This window comes from Podarcis cretensis, assembly GCF_951804945.1.
Source record: "Podarcis cretensis genome assembly, chromosome: 3".
Taxonomy (NCBI): Eukaryota; Metazoa; Chordata; class Lepidosauria; order Squamata; family Lacertidae; genus Podarcis; species Podarcis cretensis.
This window is the reverse complement of record NC_137172.1, coordinates 12,414,582-12,435,822: the sequence shown is the minus strand read 5'-3', so window position 1 is coordinate 12,435,822 and position 21,241 is coordinate 12,414,582. Positions and strand designations below refer to the sequence as shown.

At 44.8% G+C, this 21,241-nt stretch overlaps 1 protein-coding gene across 6 annotated transcripts in view; it reads left to right on the top strand.

The window, feature by feature from the left end:
- EML6 (EMAP like 6) overlaps positions 1-21,241 on the top strand; it is a 170,351-nt gene that overhangs the window by 139,897 nt on the left and 9,213 nt on the right. For 4 of the 6 annotated variants that reach the window (XM_079968390.1, XM_079968386.1, XM_079968388.1 and 1 more), the window contains 11 exons: positions 1,720-1,798; positions 4,002-4,131; positions 4,759-4,857; positions 8,256-8,276; positions 8,609-8,782; positions 9,098-9,306; positions 9,814-9,971; positions 13,038-13,152; positions 15,579-15,767; positions 17,623-17,795; positions 18,909-19,071. In XM_079968390.1, coding sequence (XP_079824516.1) covers positions 1,720-1,798; positions 4,002-4,131; positions 4,759-4,857; positions 8,256-8,276; positions 8,609-8,782; positions 9,098-9,306; positions 9,814-9,971; positions 13,038-13,152; positions 15,579-15,767; positions 17,623-17,795; positions 18,909-19,071 — 1,510 coding nt within the window. Of the gene's footprint in view, positions 1-1,719; positions 1,800-4,001; positions 4,132-4,758; positions 4,858-8,255; positions 8,277-8,608; positions 8,783-9,097; positions 9,307-9,813; positions 9,972-13,037; positions 13,153-15,578; positions 15,768-17,622; positions 17,796-18,908; positions 19,072-21,241 lie in introns of those variants that run through there. The other 2 variants (XM_079968387.1, XR_013836564.1) reach the window with 2 other exon arrangements.

The following is a 21,241-nucleotide window of genomic DNA, read 5'->3' as shown; positions in this document are numbered from 1 at the left end:
CAATGTCGCTGGCTGATCTTTACATAACAAAGCAAAGGAAGAAAATCAGCCAGATATTATTACCCCCAAACAAATGCTCAGTAAATAACATAGAAAACCAAGCCCTCACTAACAAAAACATTCTGCCTTTGTCTGGCAACCAATCTTTCAGAAAACACATTCATGTTCTAAGAGGACTCAGAAGTCACTTGGGTCATATGTCTACAGCACACAGCCTTATTAAAAACAAACCACAGAGTCAATAAACGTCGTCCAGTTATATTGCACATGGTAAAATGCTGTTCTTTATGCCTTCTTCGTTTCATACCGAGATGCAGTTTGAAATTGGCAGCGCTTGTTTTCATGCTGACATCTGGGTCCTTGCAAAATCAATCAGAGACGACAGAGTAGCTGTGAATTTTTCCCCCCTTTTCAAAAGTGTCTGCAGAGATTCCATCCACTCCCAGTCCCTTCTTGGAGAGTGAACAAGAGCCCTTGGTGAACTGCCAGTCAGAGCAGACAATGCTGGGAGGGGAAAAGATCATGAAAAGTTTCATCTTAGAAATGCCTTACACTGAATCAGATGGCTGGCCCATCTAGCTACATATAGTATTGTCTTCACTGACTGGCAGTAACTGCCCGGAGTTTCAGACAGGGGACACTCCCAGCCTTACCTGCAGAGGCAGTTTTAGGTTAGCGCGACCATTGCGGACACACTGGGGGCCATGCTGCAGGAGGCGCCGCAGCAATGCTGTAGAAGGGAGCATAAGAGGGAAGGGCTATCAAAGTTTAATGTCACACGGTGCACCGCTGAAATCCAAGAGCCCAGAAACCACCTTTGCTACCTGGGGACGACAAGGATTGAACCCGGGACCTTATGAATGCAGAGTAGATGCTCTTCCATTGAGCTGTGGCCTTAGGCCAGCAGGCAGAAGGCCACACATTGTGTTCTATGTGCATATCCTCTCCCTGCCAATACAGCCCTCTCTTAGAGAATCAGAGAATCATAGAACTGTAGAGTTGGAAGGGACCCACGGGTCATCTAGTCCAACGCCCCGCAATGCAGGAATCTCAGCTAAAGCATCCATGACAGATGGCCACCCAACCTCTGCTGAGAAACCACCAAGGAAGGAGAGTCTATAACCTCACAAGGGCATCTCTTCCACTGTTGAACAGCTCTTACTGTCAGAAAAAAAATTGTTTAGTCGGACTCTCCTTTCTTGTAACCTGAAGCCATTGGTTCGAGCCCTATCTTCTGAAGCAGGGGGGAAACAAGCATGCTCCCTCTTCCACGTGGCAGCCCTTTAGATATGTGAAAATGGCTATCGTGTCTCCTCTTTTCCAGGCTAAACATACCCAACTCCTTCAGAAGCCGCTCCTGATGGTCAGAGCAGCCTTTGAGGTAGCTTACAACCATACAAGTGAGCAGGAGCCTTTGGGATTGGTGCAGATTTCTTCCTTTCTTTTTTATGAAATCAGCCGCCTTTCCTGACATTTATACGTAAGGGACTCTTTCATATGCTAGCCAAAATACCTTTGGCGTTGTTTCAGATTTACTCCAGTGTGATTTTGAAATAACACAGCAGAGTGCAACTCATTCTCCGACCATAGATAATCTCAAACCCTTGACAGCAAGATATACACCACCCAGGCTCCAACCAGCTAGTTTCATTATCCAGTAGGTTATTTATTACCCATTCATGTGTGCTGATCTTCGTGTTTTCGTTGTGCTTCTTTCAGGCCTCCAGTTAGCAGAGCTGCTCCTCAACCTGAGAAACTGCAAAAGAATAACATCAATAAAAAAAGGAAACTGGTTGAGGTCAGGGTTAATCCTTCGTTGTTTTATGCTAATTGCAACCTGGGCTGAATGATGTTTTTGCTTTGGTTTGGGAGTTTTTGTGTGCGATGGCAATTACGGACAAGCAACAAGCTGGTCTTTGCCCTCAGTGATTTTTATTTGTTTTTGATGTTCTTCTCCACAAGCCATGCAAAAGGTTTAATTTGCACATGCAGTTGCGATGAATTTCTTACTGGCCTCTTGCTGCTTTCAATTTTTGTGTCGGTTTTTCCAATAATGCTACCTGCCAGAGCAAACAGCATTTGTGTTTAACATGTATGCCATTTGCATGTCAAGACCCCGAGGCCTCCCCCTTATGTTGAATAATAACACGTGGGCACCATATTTTAGGTTAATGGGCAAAATTTAGGCCACAACTTTGTTGGTTACAGAATGTGAGCGGTATTGGCTTAGGCATTGGAATTGAACCGACTATATCTGACTCCTGCCCATCTGCAGGAAATCTCATAAGGGTTAACCACCAGTAGGGGGAGCCCTGTTGATGCACGTCAACTCGGAGTGCCCCCCCAGGGTCACTGGAAGGTCATGCCATGGCCCTAGTCTCCACCTGGGCTTTGGACAGGAACCATGACCCCCGGATTCCTTTAGCGGAATACCCTTTAGAATGGAGGAGCCGGTGATGGCCACACCTCCCCTCCTCCAATCCAGGTTTTACCAATACCTAACTGCCACTCGATGGGACGCGGGTGGCGCTGTGGGTTAAACCACAGAGCCTAAGGCTTGCTGATCAGAAGGTTGGTGGTTTGAATCCCCGCGACGGGATGAGCTCCCGTTGCTCGATCCCTGCTCCTGCCAACCTATCAGTTCGAAAGCATGTCAAAGTGCAAGTAGATAAATGGGTACTGCTCTGGTGGGAAGGTAAAAGGCATTTCCATGCGCTGCTCTGGTTCGCCAGAAGCGGCTTAGTCATGCTGGCCACATGACCCAGAAGCTGTACGCCGGCTCCCTGGGCCAATAAAGCGAGATGAGCACCGCAACCCCAGAGTCAGTCACGACTGGACCTAATGGTCAGGGGTCCCTTTACCTTTTAACCGCCACTTGAGCCAAAGTCTCGCCACCAATACCCTCACACCTGCAACCAGCCTCTCTAATGCCCTCAGAGACCACAGCCAACCAAACATCATTTCCCTGATTGGAAAGATGTACGCCATCAGCACAGAAGAAGGCCTCTTTTGCTGAACGTAATGGCGAGGTGTGCAATCACCGGGTCCTTCAGTTCTTCCACCTTCCGAGTCACCGCTCGGTTCACGAGTTTTCCCGGCCTTGTTAGCGGCAGCTGGGCAAAGACTGTTATGCCACACACGTTTTTCCAGGAGCGTTGACCAAATTAGAGCCATGTTTGAAAAGGCAGCTGCCAGCTTGTCAAAGTCCCTTTTAACGCTCCAAGTCAAATCAGAGCAAACAGCAGTTGGATTTTCCATGTATGGCATTTGCTCTGATTTAGCAGGTTCAGTAGAATGCAGTTTTCCCCAGAAAAGCACTGGAACAACAACAACAAAAAGTTTGCTCAGATGTGGACCTGAAAAATCCAGACCAGTGCCTAGGAACTATGGAGCAAAGATAGGTTTGGATGAGCCCTTAGATGTGTAATTTGTCCTTTGACAATATGAAAAGGTAAATGCCAAGTGAAAAGCTACAGTACCTTGCATTGCACCAAATGTAGTTGAACTCGCATGCATTCATCCCATGAAGACTTATCAATAGATTTGTGTCATAGGGATTTATATTTTGCTTCTTGAGTTCTAAAAAGGATGAGAATAGCATGGAGAAAACCTGGTGCCATCACTTCTGGAACAGCAAGAAGTGTCTGTCAAGCTGTTACTTTACAATTTTTATTTCTTACGATGTTGAACTGGCTTTATTGTGAATGAGGTAAATATTTGTTAATGTTCTGCAAACCATTTTTTAAAAAAAATTGCATGTTGCTTATTGATTCAGAATTTCCTTGTATGATTTGGATAAACTTTTGTGTATAGTATCAGCATCAGAACAATTTGGATGTTGTTCCGCTCTGATTTTTACATTTTTGTGGTTGGTGGCTGGAGAAAATGTCTCTTTTTAAAATGTTGTTGCTGATGTGTCTCCTATGAGGGGGAAAAAAAAGAAGTGTTGACCAAAAGTAGCATATAACCCTCTTATTATCTTGGTACATTTTTCTTTCTAGGAATTGGCTTTAGACCACGTTTTCGGGTATCGCGGATTCGATTGTCGCAACAACCTTCATTACCTCAACGATGGTGCTGATATTATTTTCCATACTGCTGCAGCATGCATAGTTCAAAACCTTTCCACAGGTAATTCAAAGACATTTTGAGTAAATAATGGATAGACGGTGAAGTGTGGCATAAACAGGTGTTTATGCCAAATCGCTAACAGTGCAATCTTAACTCAGGTTTGCTGAGAAGTAAGTCCTGTTGAATTCAATAGGGCACCCTTCCAGATAAGCAAAGTTAGGACTGCAGCATAAGTCATTGTTGAAATGGTCTAAAAGCTATCCTTATATCAAGTTTCAATTGTTCTTATGCAAACGGAAGTGATAATTTCCTTTCCCCCTCTTCAGATAAGTTCATTTTTTCTAGGACTGACTTTTTGTACGTACCGTATTTTTTGCTCTATAAGATGCACTTTTTCCCTCCTAAAAAGTAAGGGGAAATGTGTGTGCGTCTTATGGAGCGAATGCAGGCTGCGCAGCTGTCCCAGAAGCCAGAACAGCAAGAGGGATTGCTGCTTTCGCTGCGCAGAGATCCCTCTTGCTGTTCTGGCTTCTGGGATTCAAAATATTTTTTCCTTGTTTTCTTCCTCCAAAAACTGGGTGCGTCTCATGGTCTGGTGCGTCTTATAGAGCGAAAAATACGGCATATTGCAGTCGCCTCTGTTTCAATTTCTATTTCTAAAACCAATGTTTCTTTTGAATCGCATAGGAAGCCAGACTTTCTACCTGGAGCATACGGATGACATCCTCTGCCTAACAGTCAACCAGCACCCAAAGTACAAAAACGTGGTGGCAACCAGCCAGATTGGTAGGTTCATAGTCAAGTTAAAAGTAAAGTATTTAGTTGAGATTCCTGCATCGCAGGGGGCTGGACTAGATGACCCCCGGGATCCCTTCCAATTCTACAATTCTATGTTTCTATGATGCTGGCCCTCTGTTTAGATGTAGGGAGTATGAAACTGGACAGAGTTATCCTTCCTGAATTATTTTTTCCCCACCCTGCTATTGGATGGGCATCTTCATTCCGAACCCAATATAAGGCCAGAATTTTCTGCTCAAACATGTAGCAACTCCCTGAGGTCTCAGGCAAATAGTCAAGGGAAACATCCCTGTGAATCTGGAGAGAACGCATCTTCCTCTTCCAGAGTGTCTAAATCAGGGGTCGGCAAACTAGGGCCTGTGGGCCTTATATGACCCGAGGGGGTCATTAAACTGGCCCCCGGTCCTTGCTGCCCGCTCGGTCATTCCCCATGCTGGTTTAGCTCCGCACAGGGACTGACTTCCGGGACACAGCCACGGCTTTCTCCTCCCCCGCCATGGCTCCAAAAGCCAGTGGGGGAAGAGCGGTGTACCCATGTGCACAGGTGCAAGTGCACCCGCGCACTCCTGCGCACGGGCGATCCGGCCTGCCAGCGGAAAAGTTTGCCAACCCCTGGTCTAAATGCTATGTTGCTGCATGTAAAACAAAATCCACCCAGGACTGATTCTTTTTAGCAAACTTTAATTTTTGCTTTCTATGCCTGACGCTCTATACTATGATAACAGCTGCAAGTTATTTCGTTGCTATGGTCCTCAGTTGTACTTTGTTTGGTGCTATTTCATCTCTTCAGACCTAAGTTTCCCTTTTGAATATTGGTAATTGACCGTAATAAAGAGATAGGATTTGATATCAGGCATTAACCCTGACAGTTTTTACATGCAAAACGTGTCCTCTGCTCTAGCTAGCACCTTTGATATTACCCAAGCAAAAAACTATCATCAAAATAGCCCCTATGTGTCTTTGGGGAATCTCTGGATAACAGCTGTTTGGTGTGCTGCCATTTACCACGGCTTCCTTAATTCGCTGTCTTCTCATTAACCTGCCACATGGAAGGAACTCCAGTTCTGATTCAGTCTCAGTCAGCATTTCCATTGGAACTCTCTATTTATAGCTACCTAATAAAACGCCTGTGTTTCTTTAAGAGCTTTAAACTACCTGCATGCAGATAGATGATTTGGGGCCTAACACAATCATCACACTTCACAAAGTGAGAGGTTTAAGTTGAAACTTCTCCTGCCGATGAAATATTAGGCTTGAGGCTCTCAACAACATTTCCAAAGGAAATCTCCCTTTCCTCCCTTGTCTTTGTGGATATCCGTCAGGAAAGTAAATCTAAACACACAAAACACTCGAACAATTTTTTTTTGGCAATATTTAAGGAACTGAGAATATTTACTGGCTGTGTTGGTAGCTTTGTTGGCCGGTAGAAAATTCCGTTCCTCTTGGGTGGTGGAGCAGGGCTTGGCAATGTTTTGAAATCATGGGTGTGTGTGTAGGGGGGTTGGCATCATTTTACAACTTGAGCTGGATCTACATGGACCTATTTAACATTATTTCCCCCTATTACAACAACATTAGATAATGCCGTTCTAAAACGTCATAGGGCATAGTTGTTAATTAAAACATTTTTTACCTTGGGGTTTTTTGTGTGGTTTTTTTTGAGGGGGGGGGAAAATGTAAGTAATACCCGACCACACCCTATTCCAAAACACTGTTTCTTTTCCTGCTGCTTGTCGCTGGTTGCTCTGCTCCACATTTTAATTCTTCCTCCCTCCCTGAACATCACCTCTCAAATCACCCCTCAGATATCATTGGAGGGGGGTTGGAGTTTAAATGCAATAAAAAAAAAAGTAAAACACTACTGAGGTCCAGCGCCGAGGGCCTTCTGGTGGTTCCCTCACTGCGAGAAGTCAGGTTACAGGGAACCAGGCAGAGGGCCTTCTCGGTAGTGGCGCCCGCCCTGTGGAAGGCCCTCCCAAACAGATGTCAAAGAGAACAACAACTACCAGACTTTTAGAAGACATCTGAAGGCAGCCTGTTTAGGGAAGCTTTTAATGTTTGAGGCATTATTGTATTTTAATATTGTGTTGGAAGCCGCCCAGAGTGGCTGGAGAAACCAGTGGTGCAGTGGTGTAGCGTGGGTTGTCAGCACCCAGGGCAAGGCAAGTAATTTGCGCCCCCTAACCCGTGGATTTGCGCTCCCTAACCCTAACCCCCAGATGTTGCACCCGGTGCGGCCAGCCCCCCCCTGCACCCCCCACGCTACGCCACTGGGAGAAACCCAGCCAGATGGGCGGGGTATAAATAATAAATTATTATTAAATTGTTATTATTATACATAAGAACGTATGAGCAGTGTTTTACCAACATAGCAGTAGGTAAAAAAGGTAAAGGTACCCCTGCCCGTACGGGCCAGTCTTGACAGACTCTGGGGTTGTGCGCCCATCTCACTTAAGAGGCCAGGGGCCAGCGCTGTCCGGAGACACTTCCGGGTCACATGGCCAGCGTGACAAAGCTGCATCTGGCGAGCCAGAGCTGCACACGGAAACGCCGTTTACCTTCCCGCTGGTAAGCGGTCCCTATTTATCTACTTGCACCCGGAGGTGCTTTCGAACTGCTAGGTTGGCAGGCTCGAACTGCTAGGTTGGCAGGCACATAGCAGTATAAAGCTATAAAAATAAGCAGTAAAAAGGCAAGGTAAATAACACATTATGAACGTAAAAAGTAGGACCTCAATGTGTCCATCTCCATTACCAAAACCATTCCTTAAACCTTCCTTAACGTTAAAAACCATGAGGGTAGATCCTCCCTTGGAGTATTTAACAACATAGTTTTAAACATCCATCTGTCGTGGATGCTTTAGATGACTCCCTGGTCCCTTCCAACTCGTAAGATTCTATGATTCTAAGGCAGGGTTCAAAATCAGGTTAATATTAACAGAAGCTAAGGTCAATTCCAGTGTTTTCCATTCCTGTGGTTAAGAGGGTGCTTGCTGAGAGGGAAGTGGGGAACTACACTCACAAGACTGGCTCATGATCTCTTGGCAGCAGTGAAGAGAAAGCCAGTGTTACATTTCCATCAGCCTGCACTGGAAATTCTTATTTTGCAGAATAGCCCACTGCATTGGGGCAATTTTGGTTCTCTACAGGTATCAGCAGAAATGCATTATATTGAATCTATGATTCAACTATATTCCTGCCTTTCTTTTGTTTTTGTTGTTTATTTATCCATATTCATGTTGATTTATTTATTTATAATTTAATTTTTATTTGGTGCTTCTTCCTTCTGGTGCTGGTGTTGAGCACGTCAGCATTAGAAACAGTGACTTATTTCCGCTATTGTTTTCCCTTGGTGCTTTCTCATTTGCCATTGCCCACACCATGCAGGTGATATGACAGAATTTCCAGGTAAGGCTTTCCTCTCCTGTGAGTCCTAGTCAGAAAAGTCGCGTCAGGTCCTTTTCATGCTCCTCCTGTTGTTGTATCTATGTCAACTGCAGATACAAGTGGAACATGGGCAGGTCTGGTTTTTCTGTGCCTGGTTTTGTGCATCTTTCCATGAATACTTCCTTATGATCATTTTAGAACATGTCTCCCGTCATGAAGTCCGATATTTCTCCCCCCATGTGTGTTCCATGAGCTATTACTACATGTGGTTTTTGGGGAGGGATGCAGATGGTTTTGTCTGAAGACTTTAAATGAAACCTCCTTAATTCCCCGTTCCTTTTAAAATAAATCAGGTACAACCCCTTCTATCCACATATGGGATGCTATGACTAAGCAGACTTGGTCTATGTTACGCTGCTTCCATTCCAAAGGAGTGAATTACGTCAACTTCAGCGCTACTGGCAAGCTCCTCGTGTCTGTGGGAGTCGATCCTGAACATACAATCACAGTGTGGAGATGGCAGGAAGGTGAGTACACCGTCTCGTTCTTACTACCGTATTGGCCCGAATATAAGCTGCACTCTCAAATAAGACATACCTTTACAATTCGGGGGCGGGGGGGGGGGATATAAGCCGCACTTTAACTTTTCACGGTCGGAATTTGGGAGAAAAAGTGCGGCTTATATTCGGGCCAATACGGTAGTTGGAAAAACCACGAATTCTAAAGGCAAAGCCACACATTAAATGTTAATACAACTTTTTTTAAGTGTGTGTGGTGCTTTTAACAAACACTGATGCATCTGTTGTGTTTACTGATTTGCCGCTCCCTTTCGATTTCCGCAGGTGCTAAAATTGCAAGCAGAGGAGGCCACCTAGAAAGGATCTTTGTGGTAGAGTTCCGTCCAGATTCAGACACCCAGTTTGTCTCTGTTGGAGTCAAACACATGAAATTCTGGACTCTGGCTGGAAGCGCTTTGCTCTATAAAAAGGGAGTCATTGGTTCGTTGGAAGACGCCAAAATGCAAACCATGCTTTCTGTGGCCTTTGGAGCGGTGAGTTTGCGTTTTTACTTGTGGGATTTTCAGCAGGGAGGCGGGATATTCCCCCCCCCCCCCCATGACTAAGGCTGCAATCTGAAACCTACTTCCTAGGAAGTAAGTCCCACTGAAAGCAAAGAGTCTTACTTACAAGTAAACAGGCTTCAGAATTGCTCACTTCTATCTCAATGATTTGAGTTGCTTCTTCATTTCTGTAGCCTCTGGTAACAAGGAAGTCCTGCGCTTCTAAGCAGGTCCATCCAAACCACATCCAACATTTCCCACCCATTTGACCAAAGGTTGTATAACTAGGCGTATTGGAATCGAGACATTCTGCTAGAGTGCACCAACTTCAGAATGGAATCCGTCCATTCATGAGGGGTCAGGGTAGATGCCAAAGTACACTGGTCCAAAGTAGCTGACAATCTGTGACCTACAAGATTGTGGTTAGTTATGCTGAGAAGTGACAAGAGTCCTTTAATGAATGGCGTTTACAAAACAGCTCATTACTGTTTCTTTCAGAATAACCTTACTTTCACTGGTGCCATAAATGGAGATGTTTATGTCTGGAAGGATCACTTTCTAATCAGACTGGTGGCAAAAGCTCACACTGGGCCCGTCTTTACAATGTACACAACGCTTCGCGATGGACTCATTGTCACTGGAGGGAAAGAAAGACCGTAAGAGACTATAACTTGTTTCTGTTTGCAGTTGCCACTGCTTGACAATTGCTCCACTTCTTCAGTTGTTGTTTAGTCGTTTAGTCGTGTCCGACTCTTCGTGACCCCATGGACCAGAGCACGCCAGGCACTTCTGTCCTCCACTGCCTCCCGCAGTTTGATCAAACTCATGCCGGTAGCTTCAAGAACACCATTCAACCATCTCATCCTCTGTCGTCCCCTTCTCCTTGTGCTCTGCATCTTTCCCAACATCAGGGTCTTTTCCAGGGAGTCTTCTCTTCTCATGAGGTGGCCAAAGTATTAGAACCTCAGCTTCAGGATCTGTCCTTCCAGTGAGCACTCAGGGCTGATTTCCTTAAGAATGGATACGTTTGATCTTCTTGCAGTCCATGGGACTCTCAAGAGTCTCCTCCAGCACCATAATTCAGAAGCATCAATTCTTCGGCGATCAGCCTTCTTTATGGTCCAGCTCTCACTTCCATACATTACTACTGGGAAAACCATAGCTTTAACTATATGCACCTTTGTTGGCAAGGTGATGTCTCTACTTTTTAAGATGCTGTCTAGGTTTGTCATTGCTTTTCTCCCAAGAAGCAGGCGTCTTTTAATTTCGTGACTGCTGTAACCATCTGCAGTGATCATGGTGCCCAAGAAAGTAAAATCTCTCACTGCCTTCATTTCTTCCCCTTCTATTTGCCAGGAGGTGATGTGACCAGTGGCCATGATCTTCATTTTTTTGATGTTGAGCTTCAGACCATATTTTGCGCTCTCCTCTTTCACCCTCAATAAAAGGTTATTTAATTCCTCCTCACTTTCTGCCATCAAGGTTGTGCCATCTGCATATCTGAGGTTGTTGATATTTCTTCCGGCAATCTTAATTCCGGCTTCAGATTCATCCAGCCCAGCCTTTCGCATGATGAATTCTGCATATGTTAAATAAGCAGGGAGACAATATACAGCCTTGTCGTACTCCTTTCCCAATTTTGAACCAATCAGTTGTTCATATCCAGTTCTAACTGTAGCTTCTTGTCCCACATAGAGATTTCTCAGGAGACAGATGAGGTGATCAGGCACTCCCATTTCTTTAAGAACTTGCCATAGTTTGCTGTGGTTGACACAGTCAAAGGCTTTTGCATAGTCAATGAAGCAGAAGTAGATGTCTTTCTGGAACTCTCTAGCTTTCTCCATAATCCAGCGCATGTTTGCAATTTGGTCTCTGATTCCTCTGCCTCTTCTAAATCCAGCTTGCACTTCTGGGAGTTCTTGGTCCACATACAGCTTGAGCCTTCCTTGTAGAATTTTAAGCATAACCTTGCTAGCGTGTGAAATGAGTGCAATTGTGCGGTAGTTGGAGCATTCTTTGGCACTGCCCTTCTTTGGCATTGGGATGTAGACTAATCTTCTCCAATCCTCTGGCCACTCCTGAGTTTTCCAAACTTGCTGGCATATTGAGTGTAGCACCTTAACATCATCGTCTTTTAAAATTTTAAATAGTTCAGCTGGAATACCATCACTTCCACTGGCCTTGTTATTAGCAGTGCTTTCTAAGGCCCATTTGACTTCACTCTCCAGGATGTCTGGTTCAAGGTCAGCAACCCCACTACCTGGGGTGTACGAGACACCCATATCTTTCTGGTATAATTCCTCTGTGTATTCTTGCCACCTCTTCTTGATGTCTTCTGCTTCTGTTAGGTCCTTACCACTTTTGTCCTTTATTATGGTAATCTTTGTACGAAATGTTCCTTTCATATTTCCGATTTTCTTGAACAGATCTCTAGTTCTTCCCATTCTGTTGTTTTCCTCTATTTCTTTGCATTGCTCGTTTAAGAAGGCCTTCTTGTCTCTCCTTGCTATTCTTTGGAAATCTGCATTCAATTTCCTGTATCTTTCACTATCTTCCTCGCATTTTGCTTGCCTTCTCTCCCCCACTATTTGTAAGGCCTCGTTGGACAGCCACTTTGCTTTCTTGCATTTCTTTTTCATTGGGATGGTTTTAATTGCTGCCTCCTGTATAATGTTGCGAGCCTCCACCCATAGTTCTTCAGGCATTCTGTCCAGCAAATCTAAATCCTTAAACCTGTTCCTCACTTCCACTGTGTATTCGTAAGGGATTTGGTTTAGATTGTATCTTACTGGCCCAGTGGTTTTTCCTACTTTCTTCAGTTTAAGCTTGAATTTTGCTATAAGAAGCTGATGATCTGAGCCACAGTCAGCTCCAGGTCTTGTTTTTGCTGACTGTATAGAGCTTCTCCATCTTTGGCTGCAGAGAATATAATCAATCTGATTTCAATGTTACCCATCTGGTGATGTCCATGTGTAGAGTCGTCTCTTGTGTTGTTGGAAAAGCGTGTTTGTGATGACCAGCTTGTTCTCTTGACAGAACTCTATTAGCCTTTGCCCTGCTTCGTTTTGATCTCCAAGGCCAAACTTGCCAGTTGTTCCTTTTATCTCTTGATTCCCTACTTTAGCATTCCAGTCCCCTATAATGAGAAGAACATCCTTCTTTGGTGTCACTTCTATAAGGTCTTGTAAGTCTTCATAGAATTGGTCAATTTCAGTTTCTTCAGCACCAGTAGTTGGTGCATAAACTTGGATTACTGTGATGTTAAAAGGTCTGCCTTGGGTTCGTATCGAGATCATTCTATCATTTTTGAGATTGCATCCCAGTACAGCTTTCGGCACTCTTTTGTTGACTATGAGGGCCACTCCATTTCTCTTACGGGTTTATTTTACGGGTTTCTTGCCCACAGTGGGTTTCTTGCCCACTTCTTCAGAGAGGAGTTCAAATCACTGTTAATTCCCAAAGAAGAAAGTCTGCTTTGCATGCTGCAACAAAATACATCTCCACCTTTGGTCGCTTGCATTTTTTGTGCTAATTATAGGGCATTCATGCATCTGAAAACATGCTAAACATGCACCCAGCCTGGTGGGGTGGCGTGGGTGGGGTTACTACTTGTTTTCAGACATGTAGATGCCTTGCAGTCATTGCAGGAAAGACATAGCCAGCCTTTAAAGGGAACGCGGAAGCTATTTTAAATGACATCCTGCATACTTTTACCTCCGCAGGACGAAAGAAGGAGGTGCTGTGAAACTGTGGGATCAGGAGATGAAACGCTGCCGGGCATTTCAGCTTGAGACAGGGCAGATTGTGGAGTGTGTCCGTTCGGTGTGCCGAGGCAAAGTACGTGAGATACACAAAATGCATTGCCGTTTGCTCTCCTCGCAAGTGGCTCTTGTTAAGATTGAGCGTTTAGCAAAACAATAAAAAGTGATCTGCACATAGAGAGAGATTCCGCTTACGGAGAAAAGGACGCTAGGAAGCTCCAATGGGTAGGAACAAGTAGATCTTTGAGGCAGATGGTTCTGAATATCTAGCAGACAATCTGTCTTGATTCCCTCTGGGTTTCCTTATTCTGGCCATGACTGACGGACACCTGGGGAAGAGGGTGATGAATGGTAGGGATGAGACAGCAGAGCACAGCCTGATGTGACACAGCAGAAGCATTCAGAGGTGGAGGAGTATCTGGTGTAGTAGTAGTAATAATAATAATAATAATAATAATAATAATAATAATAATAATAATTTATACCCCGTCCATCTGGCTGGGTTTCTCCAGCCACTCTGGGCGGCTTCCAGCGGAATATTAAAATACAATAACCTATTAAACATTAAAAGCTTTCCTAAACAGGGCTGCCTTCAGATGTCTTCTAAAAGTCTGGTACTTGCTTTTCTCTTTGACATCTGGTGGGAGGGCGTTCCACAGGGCAGGTGCCACTCCCAATAAGGCGCTCTGCCTGGTTCCCTGTAACTTGGCTTCTCGCAGTGAGGGAACCACCAGAAGGGCCTCGGAGCTGGACCTCAGTGTCTGGGCTGAATGATGGGGGTGGAGATGCTCCTTCAGGTATACTGGACTGAGGCCGTTTAGGGCTTTAAAGGCCGACACCAACACTTTGAATTGTGCTCGGAAACGTACTAGGAGCCAGTGTAGGTCTTTCAAGACCGGTGTTATATGGTTATGGCGGCCGCTCTCAGTCACCAGTCTAGCTGCCACATTCTGGATTAGTTGTAGTTTCCAGGTCACCTTCAAAGGTAGCCCCACATAGAGCGCATTGCAGTAGTCCAAGCGAGAGATAACTAGAGCTAGTGTTGTCTCCCAAGGAGAGGCAGTGTGTTGATAGAAAGAGGAGGCGCAGCCCCCTAGACACAGAGCCCACCTTCAAGCCCAAGATTCCTGCAGGGACAGAATTTCTTGTGAGTAGCACAGCATTCTCTGCATCTGCTTAACATCTTGGTGGGTAGGTGGGGAAACTTGTTGGAACAACCTTGCAGTTCCCATGTGTAGGAGATTAGCAGCCAAGCCTAACAAATGCATATTCTTGCTAGTGAGCATGGGAAAGGGCTAAGTCCACAGAGATGTATTGGTAAATTGATGGAATCCTGCCGTCATAGATGGTGCTTAGCATAGCATAGAAAGAAGACACAATGAGGCAGAGAGTATTCTCATAATGGCCGGGCAGCTCCGTCCAACCTCTCTCCTCCGGCAACTTTTATTTATTATCCTTTGTCCTCCCAGCCGCATGGCCGTTTTCCAAAGTCTCCTGTTACCTCATCCGGTCAAGGCTTTTATTGCACCCGTCACCATATAAGGTAATCATTGCCTAGAGGAATGTCAGGGGGCACCCTGCAGTATTTACAAGCCTCTGCCTTGGCTTTATGACTCCCACACTAAATAGGCAAATACTCAGACCATAGAAATACAATTGGTAGAGAGGGTTCTCTGTGATGTCATCTCCTCCTCCCCAGAGAGGAAGGAGCATGTAGTACTTCCTGTTACTCTTCCTTTGATCAGACTTTTTCTTGTTAACTTTGCTACGTTACATGTGCATTCTGTGGTTGGCTTCCTTTGCAGTGCTTTATTTTGAAATCCTTGAGATAATATTTTAATTTCCTGTTAATTGCCGTATTTTTCGCTCTATAACACGCACCAGACCATAACACGCACGTAGTTTTTAGAGGAGGAAAACAAGAAAATAAAATATTCTAACCGAAATAGTGGCTATATGATTTTTGTGGTTCATGCTGTGGCCACAGACATGTGATCTGACAGTGAGTTTGGAGTAGCCCAATGCAAAAATCCTGAGGATCCATGTGGATCCATGCTTTGTAACCACGGAGAAGGGAAGGAAGGGGAACCATGGATCCTCTGCTCACGACTGCAGCAGATCCCCCCCCCGCCACCCGCAGGCATTCTCTCCATAACACGCACAGACATTTCCCCTTACTTTCTAGGAGGAAAAAAGTGAGTGTTATGGTGCAAAAAATACGGTACGTTGAATGTATACTTTATGTTTGACTTTCTTCAGTAATGTTTTATTCTGGATTGTTTTATTTGATGTTTTAATGTAGGTTGCAAGCCGCTTGGAGGGTTTTATATATATATATATATATATATAAAATCAGTATAGAAATGAAATGAATAATAATAATATGTGAAAAAAATGCAGCAGTCTTTTGAAATTCACGCTTCTCTAAGTAGAGGTTGTTGTTTTTTTAAAAATAAATAAATACATAAATACTGACTTGGACTTTGTTTGAAATATCAACAGGGCAAAATTTTAGTGGGAACCAAAGATGGAGAAATAATTGAAATTGGAGAAAAAAATGGTGCTTCTAACCTGCTGATTGACAGCCACATGGAAGGAGAGATTTGGGGCTTGGCTACTCATCCCTCCAAAGACATCTTCATCTCTGCTAGTAATGATGGCACTGCAAGGATCTGGGACCTTTGTGACAAAGTGAGAGGGTTAACATAACCCCTGTTTTACTGGTGAACTGTTGAGTACAAATTAGATTCAGTTGAGCCACATGTGCTTAACTTTGCCTGGATCATGCCTGGTGACTTGCAAAGGTGTCTCTGGAACTCCGGGTCCCTCGGCAAACCTCCAGTTATCACAACTAATCATTATTACTTATATACCTTTAAGGGCTTTTCCAAGCAAGCTGTAAAGATGTGAAGCATTTCAGATTATCTGATTAACAAAGATTGTCGGGACATTCAGTTGAAACTGGCTCTACTGCCAGTGGAATGAAATCCACAGCTGTATATCTATGGGTCTGAATCCACTGTATTTGCAAACCTGCTGTTTTAATCAAGCTACTAGGCAGATATTGTAGGAAATGAGGTACTTCTTCACACATCACAGAGTTATGGCCTCCTGTGTCGAAGGGCTTCAAAAGAAAATGAAACAAATTTGTGGAGAATAGAGCTATCAATAGCTGCTTGCCAGGATAACACCTTCAGGCTCAGCAGCAGATTCACAAGGGGAGAAAGTACAAGTGTGGTCCTGACCTGCATAAGGTCTTCCTGTTGACATCCAGTGGGTCATTGTGAGAACAGGCTCCTGGACTAAATAGGCCTTTGGACCAGTGCCAGATTTAAAGGTAAAGGGACCCCTGACCATTAGGTCCAGTCGTGGCCGACTCTGGGGTTGCAGCGCTCATCTCACTTTATTGGCCGAGGGAGCCGGCGTACAGCTTCCGGGTCATGTGGCCAGCATGACTAAGCCGCTTCTGGCAAACCAGAGCAGCGCACGGAAATGCCATTTACCTTCCCGCCGGAGCGGTACCTATTTATCTACTTGCACTTTGACGTGCTTTTGAACTGCTAGGTTGCAGGGACCGAGCAACGGGAGCTCACCCCATCATGGGGATTTGAACTGCCGACCTTCTGATTGGCAAGTCCTAGGCTCTGTGCTTTAACCCACAGCGCCACCCGCGTCCCTTAGTGCCAGATTTACGTATAAGCTAAAAAAAGCTACAGCTTAGGGCCCCACTCCTTTGGGCCCCCCCAAAAAAAATTAAAGGAAAAAACAACTGGATGTACATTTCCAAAATATAAGATAAAAAACAAATAAAATAAAACCTACATACAGCAACAGTGTTTTGTGTTGTGTAGGCTCCTATGATGTACGTAATGGGCCCCGCCTGCTAGCCTGCACCCAAAAATATCACTGGTTTGCTCATTTCTTTATCAATTACTTTGATAAAATACATATTTTGTTATGAGCAAATGGCTTTAGATACCTATTAGGTCCATAAATTACCATATAGCATATATTCAACACAAAAAAAACAGCGACAATTTGTTGTTGACAAAGGACAGCTGGACATAGAAAGGGCCCCATTACCTTCAGTAGCTTAGGGCCTCATCAAACCTAAATCCATTGCTGTCAACTTTTCCCTTTTCTTGCGAGGAATCCTATTTGGAATAAGGGAATTTCCCTTAAAAAGGGGGGAAACGTTGACCACTATGCCTAAATCTGGCCTTGCTTTGGACTGATTCTGTAGGACTCTTTTTACGTTCTTATGATATCTTTGTAAATATCGCCACAACCCAGTTAAGGGGCATATGCATGCAGAAACTAACTTCCCTGCTTGTATCCCTGACTGCATGAAGAACCATGCAGTGTGCATAGTTTGACTCCTGATCCAGAAACTGGGATTGGGTACAAAGTCCTAGTCAGAAAGTTGATGCCAGCACTGTTCAGCCGCATGAACTGGTGTAGCTGAATGAAGATGAGGTGTGTGTGTAAGTGTCTTGAGTTGTAAATGATGCCCCTGAAGCAAAGTGTCGCCAACTCCATCCCACAGAAACTTCTGAACAAAGTCAATCTGGGCCATGCCGCCAGATGTGCCGCCTACAGCCCCGACGGCGAAATGGTTGCCATTGGCATGAAGAACGGAGAGTTCATCATTTTGCTCGTGAACAGCCTTAAAGTGTGGGGCAAGAAAAGAGATCGCAAGTCTGCCATCCAGGACATCAGGTATTTTGGCTAGGTTGTGGGGTGACAAAGATGGGCTGAAGTGCAACTGACGGGCTCGTGAGCCATTTGGTTTTGCGCCGTGTGACGCTTGCTAATGGCTTGTTGCGGAATTGATGACTGTACTCCTTTGGAAAGCATTGCCCAGGTGGCAAGCCTAGGATAGGTAACGTGGGGCCCTCCAGATGTTGCGGACTAAATTCCCATCACTCCAAGCCAAGAGGACCAGTTGTCAGGGATAATGTCAGGGAAATGTTGTCGTCCACAACATTTGGATGGTACCGCATTGGCTTCCCCTGTTCTAAACGTACACCAAACTTCAAAAAACCGTAAAGCTAATAAAACAGATATTCCATAGCCATCCCTAGTTCTCGCTAGCCAAAGAACAATAAGTGCAGTTGAGAGCAGTGAGTCTGATCAGATAGGCCATATGGAACCCCTAACCACATCTCTCGAGTGATATTATTTATAATCACAGGGCCACCACCAAGAAAGCGCTGCTCAATTTGTGACTCAAGGGAATACAGATTGGGGTTTCTTGAAGGTGGCTTCAGCAGGTGGGCAGCTTCATAGCAGGGAAGACAATCTCTAAAATAAAATCTCCCCTGGAATAAATACTGCAGCTGGTGAGCAAAGGGATTTCCAAGGGAAATTTAATTAGGCAGAAACTCCATTCCGCTCTGTATCCTGTCCTTTGCAGGTCCCATTACCACAAATGTCAGATAATCTGAGGAGTGGGGGAATTATTTGGGCCGTGCTTTTGAGCAGATCTGGAAGCTGTAGGAGGATCTTGTCTTAAGGAGACAGGATTGGGTTGGATAAATATCTTCAAGGGTTTCATGTCACACAAGTTTTGGCGTCCTCTCCCCATGCCTCTAAAAGAAATGAAAACTCTGTATTGACTGGAACCTACATCTTATTTAAAAACAGCTTTCCAAACCACCTGAGCACCACTCAACAAACCACAGATGATCTTCCCAGGAACGAAAGGCATTCTAAAGTATCATTTGTCAAGCATCGTATTCAGTTTTTTTCCCCAAGCAAGGAACTCTCCTAACACTTCATGGCCCAGCACTGTCTTAACAAATCCCTGCTCCTTCTTGTTTTGCGGTGCAGAATCAGCCCTGATAACCGGTTCCTGGCAGTGGGCTCACAGGAACACACCGTTGACTTCTATGATCTCACCCAAGGCACAACCTTGAACCGCATCGGCTACTGTAAAGACATCCCAAGCTTTGTCATTCAGATGGATTTTTCCGCAGACAGCAGATACATTCAGGTAGGTTTTTGCCTTCATTTCTTCTCTTTTCTATTTTCGAAATTAAAATTTGCAGCTCTTCTGATATAGAAGGCTCCATACTGGTGATAGTGTCCCGGATAAAATGGATTCTTGATGCAAAATATCGCCTTCTTGCAGTCGGGTGGTTTAATTGTAATGAGCTGCATGCAACCCATCCTGGGACCACATGGTGAAAGGCCAGGCTATAAATGTATTTATTTATTAACAATATGAATACGCTGCTTATACAGTGGTACCTCTGGATTTGAATGGGATCCATCCTGGACCCCTGTTCACATCCAGAAGCAAACGCAACCCGCATCTGCGCTTGCGCGGGTCACAATTTGCCGCTTCTGCGCATGCACATGACGTCATTTTGACCATCTGCACATACGTGAGCGGCGAAACCTAGAAGTAACGCACTCCGTTACTTCTGGGTCGCCGCAACGCGCAAGCCGAAAATACATAGCCCGAAGCTACTTCAACCCGAGGTATGACTGTATATGGTTATTTAAATGCCTATAAAACAAAAGCAGAGAGGCAGAGGAGAGGGAAAGAAGGCAGTGAATGAAAATAGGCAGCCTTACGTTTCATAGATCAAAATGCTGCTGTTATAATGCCTGGGGTACAGATACTCCCTGCACATAGAAAACTAACATGTCAGGCAGAAGGCAAGCCTGGAATATCCTTCACCCTGATCAGGGCCGTAGCTAAGGGGGGGGTGAGGTGGGCTCCCGTCAGGGGCACAGGCGAGGGGAGGCTAAAAATATGTCCATAAATATGTCTATAAATAAAAATATCAATTATTGCCTCATAAGAAAAGGTTTTAAACAGAGGGTGGAGGGAGGGTGGTTGGAGGAGAGGCGGAAAGAAGAGCTAATTTGTCCATGGCTAGGGGGCACAATCTGTACCAGGCTTCCTCAAACCCGGCCCTCCAATTGTTTTGAGACTACAGTTCCCATCATCCCTGACCACTGGTCCTGCTAGCTAGGGATCATGGGAGTTGTAGGCCAGAAATATCTGGAGGGCCGAGGTTGAGGAAGCCTGGTGTGGATGGTTCTGACAAGATCACCTAGCTATGGGTCTGACCTGTACATACCTGTTCTTAATGTGCAGAAATGCTTTTCCACAAGGGTTTTTAATGTGATGGAGTGAATTCCTAACTTCAGTCTGACATGGTTCAGTCCAGGCAAAAGTTCATTGGCAGAGTGAAAGCTAAGCCAAAGGGAACAAGCCATTTCAAGGAATTTCATGTGATGCATCTGCTTCAATCACATTTGTCACATTCACACTTGACACAGAAAAAACATAGAGCATTAAGTAGTCTGACAGCCAGCACAGCAAATCCTAGCCATTGTTTCCTACTCAGATTCCTGCATTGCAGACGCTGCATGGACGTCAGAAGCTTTTCTCTGAAGAATGTGCGAAATGACCTTTCGTACATATAGAGAAAGCTGTATAAATGGGAATAAGACGTGCGTGACTCTGTGAATGTGCTTCCCTGGAGCTGAGCTCATTTGTGGCACAAGTCTCAACGAAGACAGAACAGGGTGGCAAGGCATGGTACTCAAGATCTGTAGTGGCCTTTCTGACAGTAAGAAATGTTTGACAGTGGAACGGTCTCCCTCGGGAGGTTGTGGACTCTCCTTCCTTGGAGGTTTTTAAGCAGAGGTTGGGTGGCCATCTGTCATGGATGCTTTCGCTGAGATTCCTTCATTGCAGGAATGAGGTCCAGCGCCAAGGGCCTTCTAGCAGTTCCCTCGCTGTGAGAAGCCAAGTTACAGGGAACCAGGCAGAGGGCCTTCTCGGTAGTGGCACCCAGCCTGTGGAGCACCCACCCACCAGATGTCAAAGAGAAAAACAACTACCAGACTTTTAGAAGGCATCTGAAGGCAGCCCTGTTTAGGGAAGCTTTGATATTTAATAGACTACTGTATTTTAATATTCTGTTGGAAGCCACCCAAAGTGGCTGGGGAAACCCAGCCAGATGGGCGGGGTATAAATTATAAATTATTATTATTATTATTATTATTATTATTATGGCTCTTCCAACTCTACATTTCTCTGATTCTGTTACCTTTCCCTGCTTATATCTCAGATAAAGCAAAACAGGCACAGAGTCATAATCCGTGAGCCTGCATTTGTCAACACAGAAATGCCACTTAGCGTA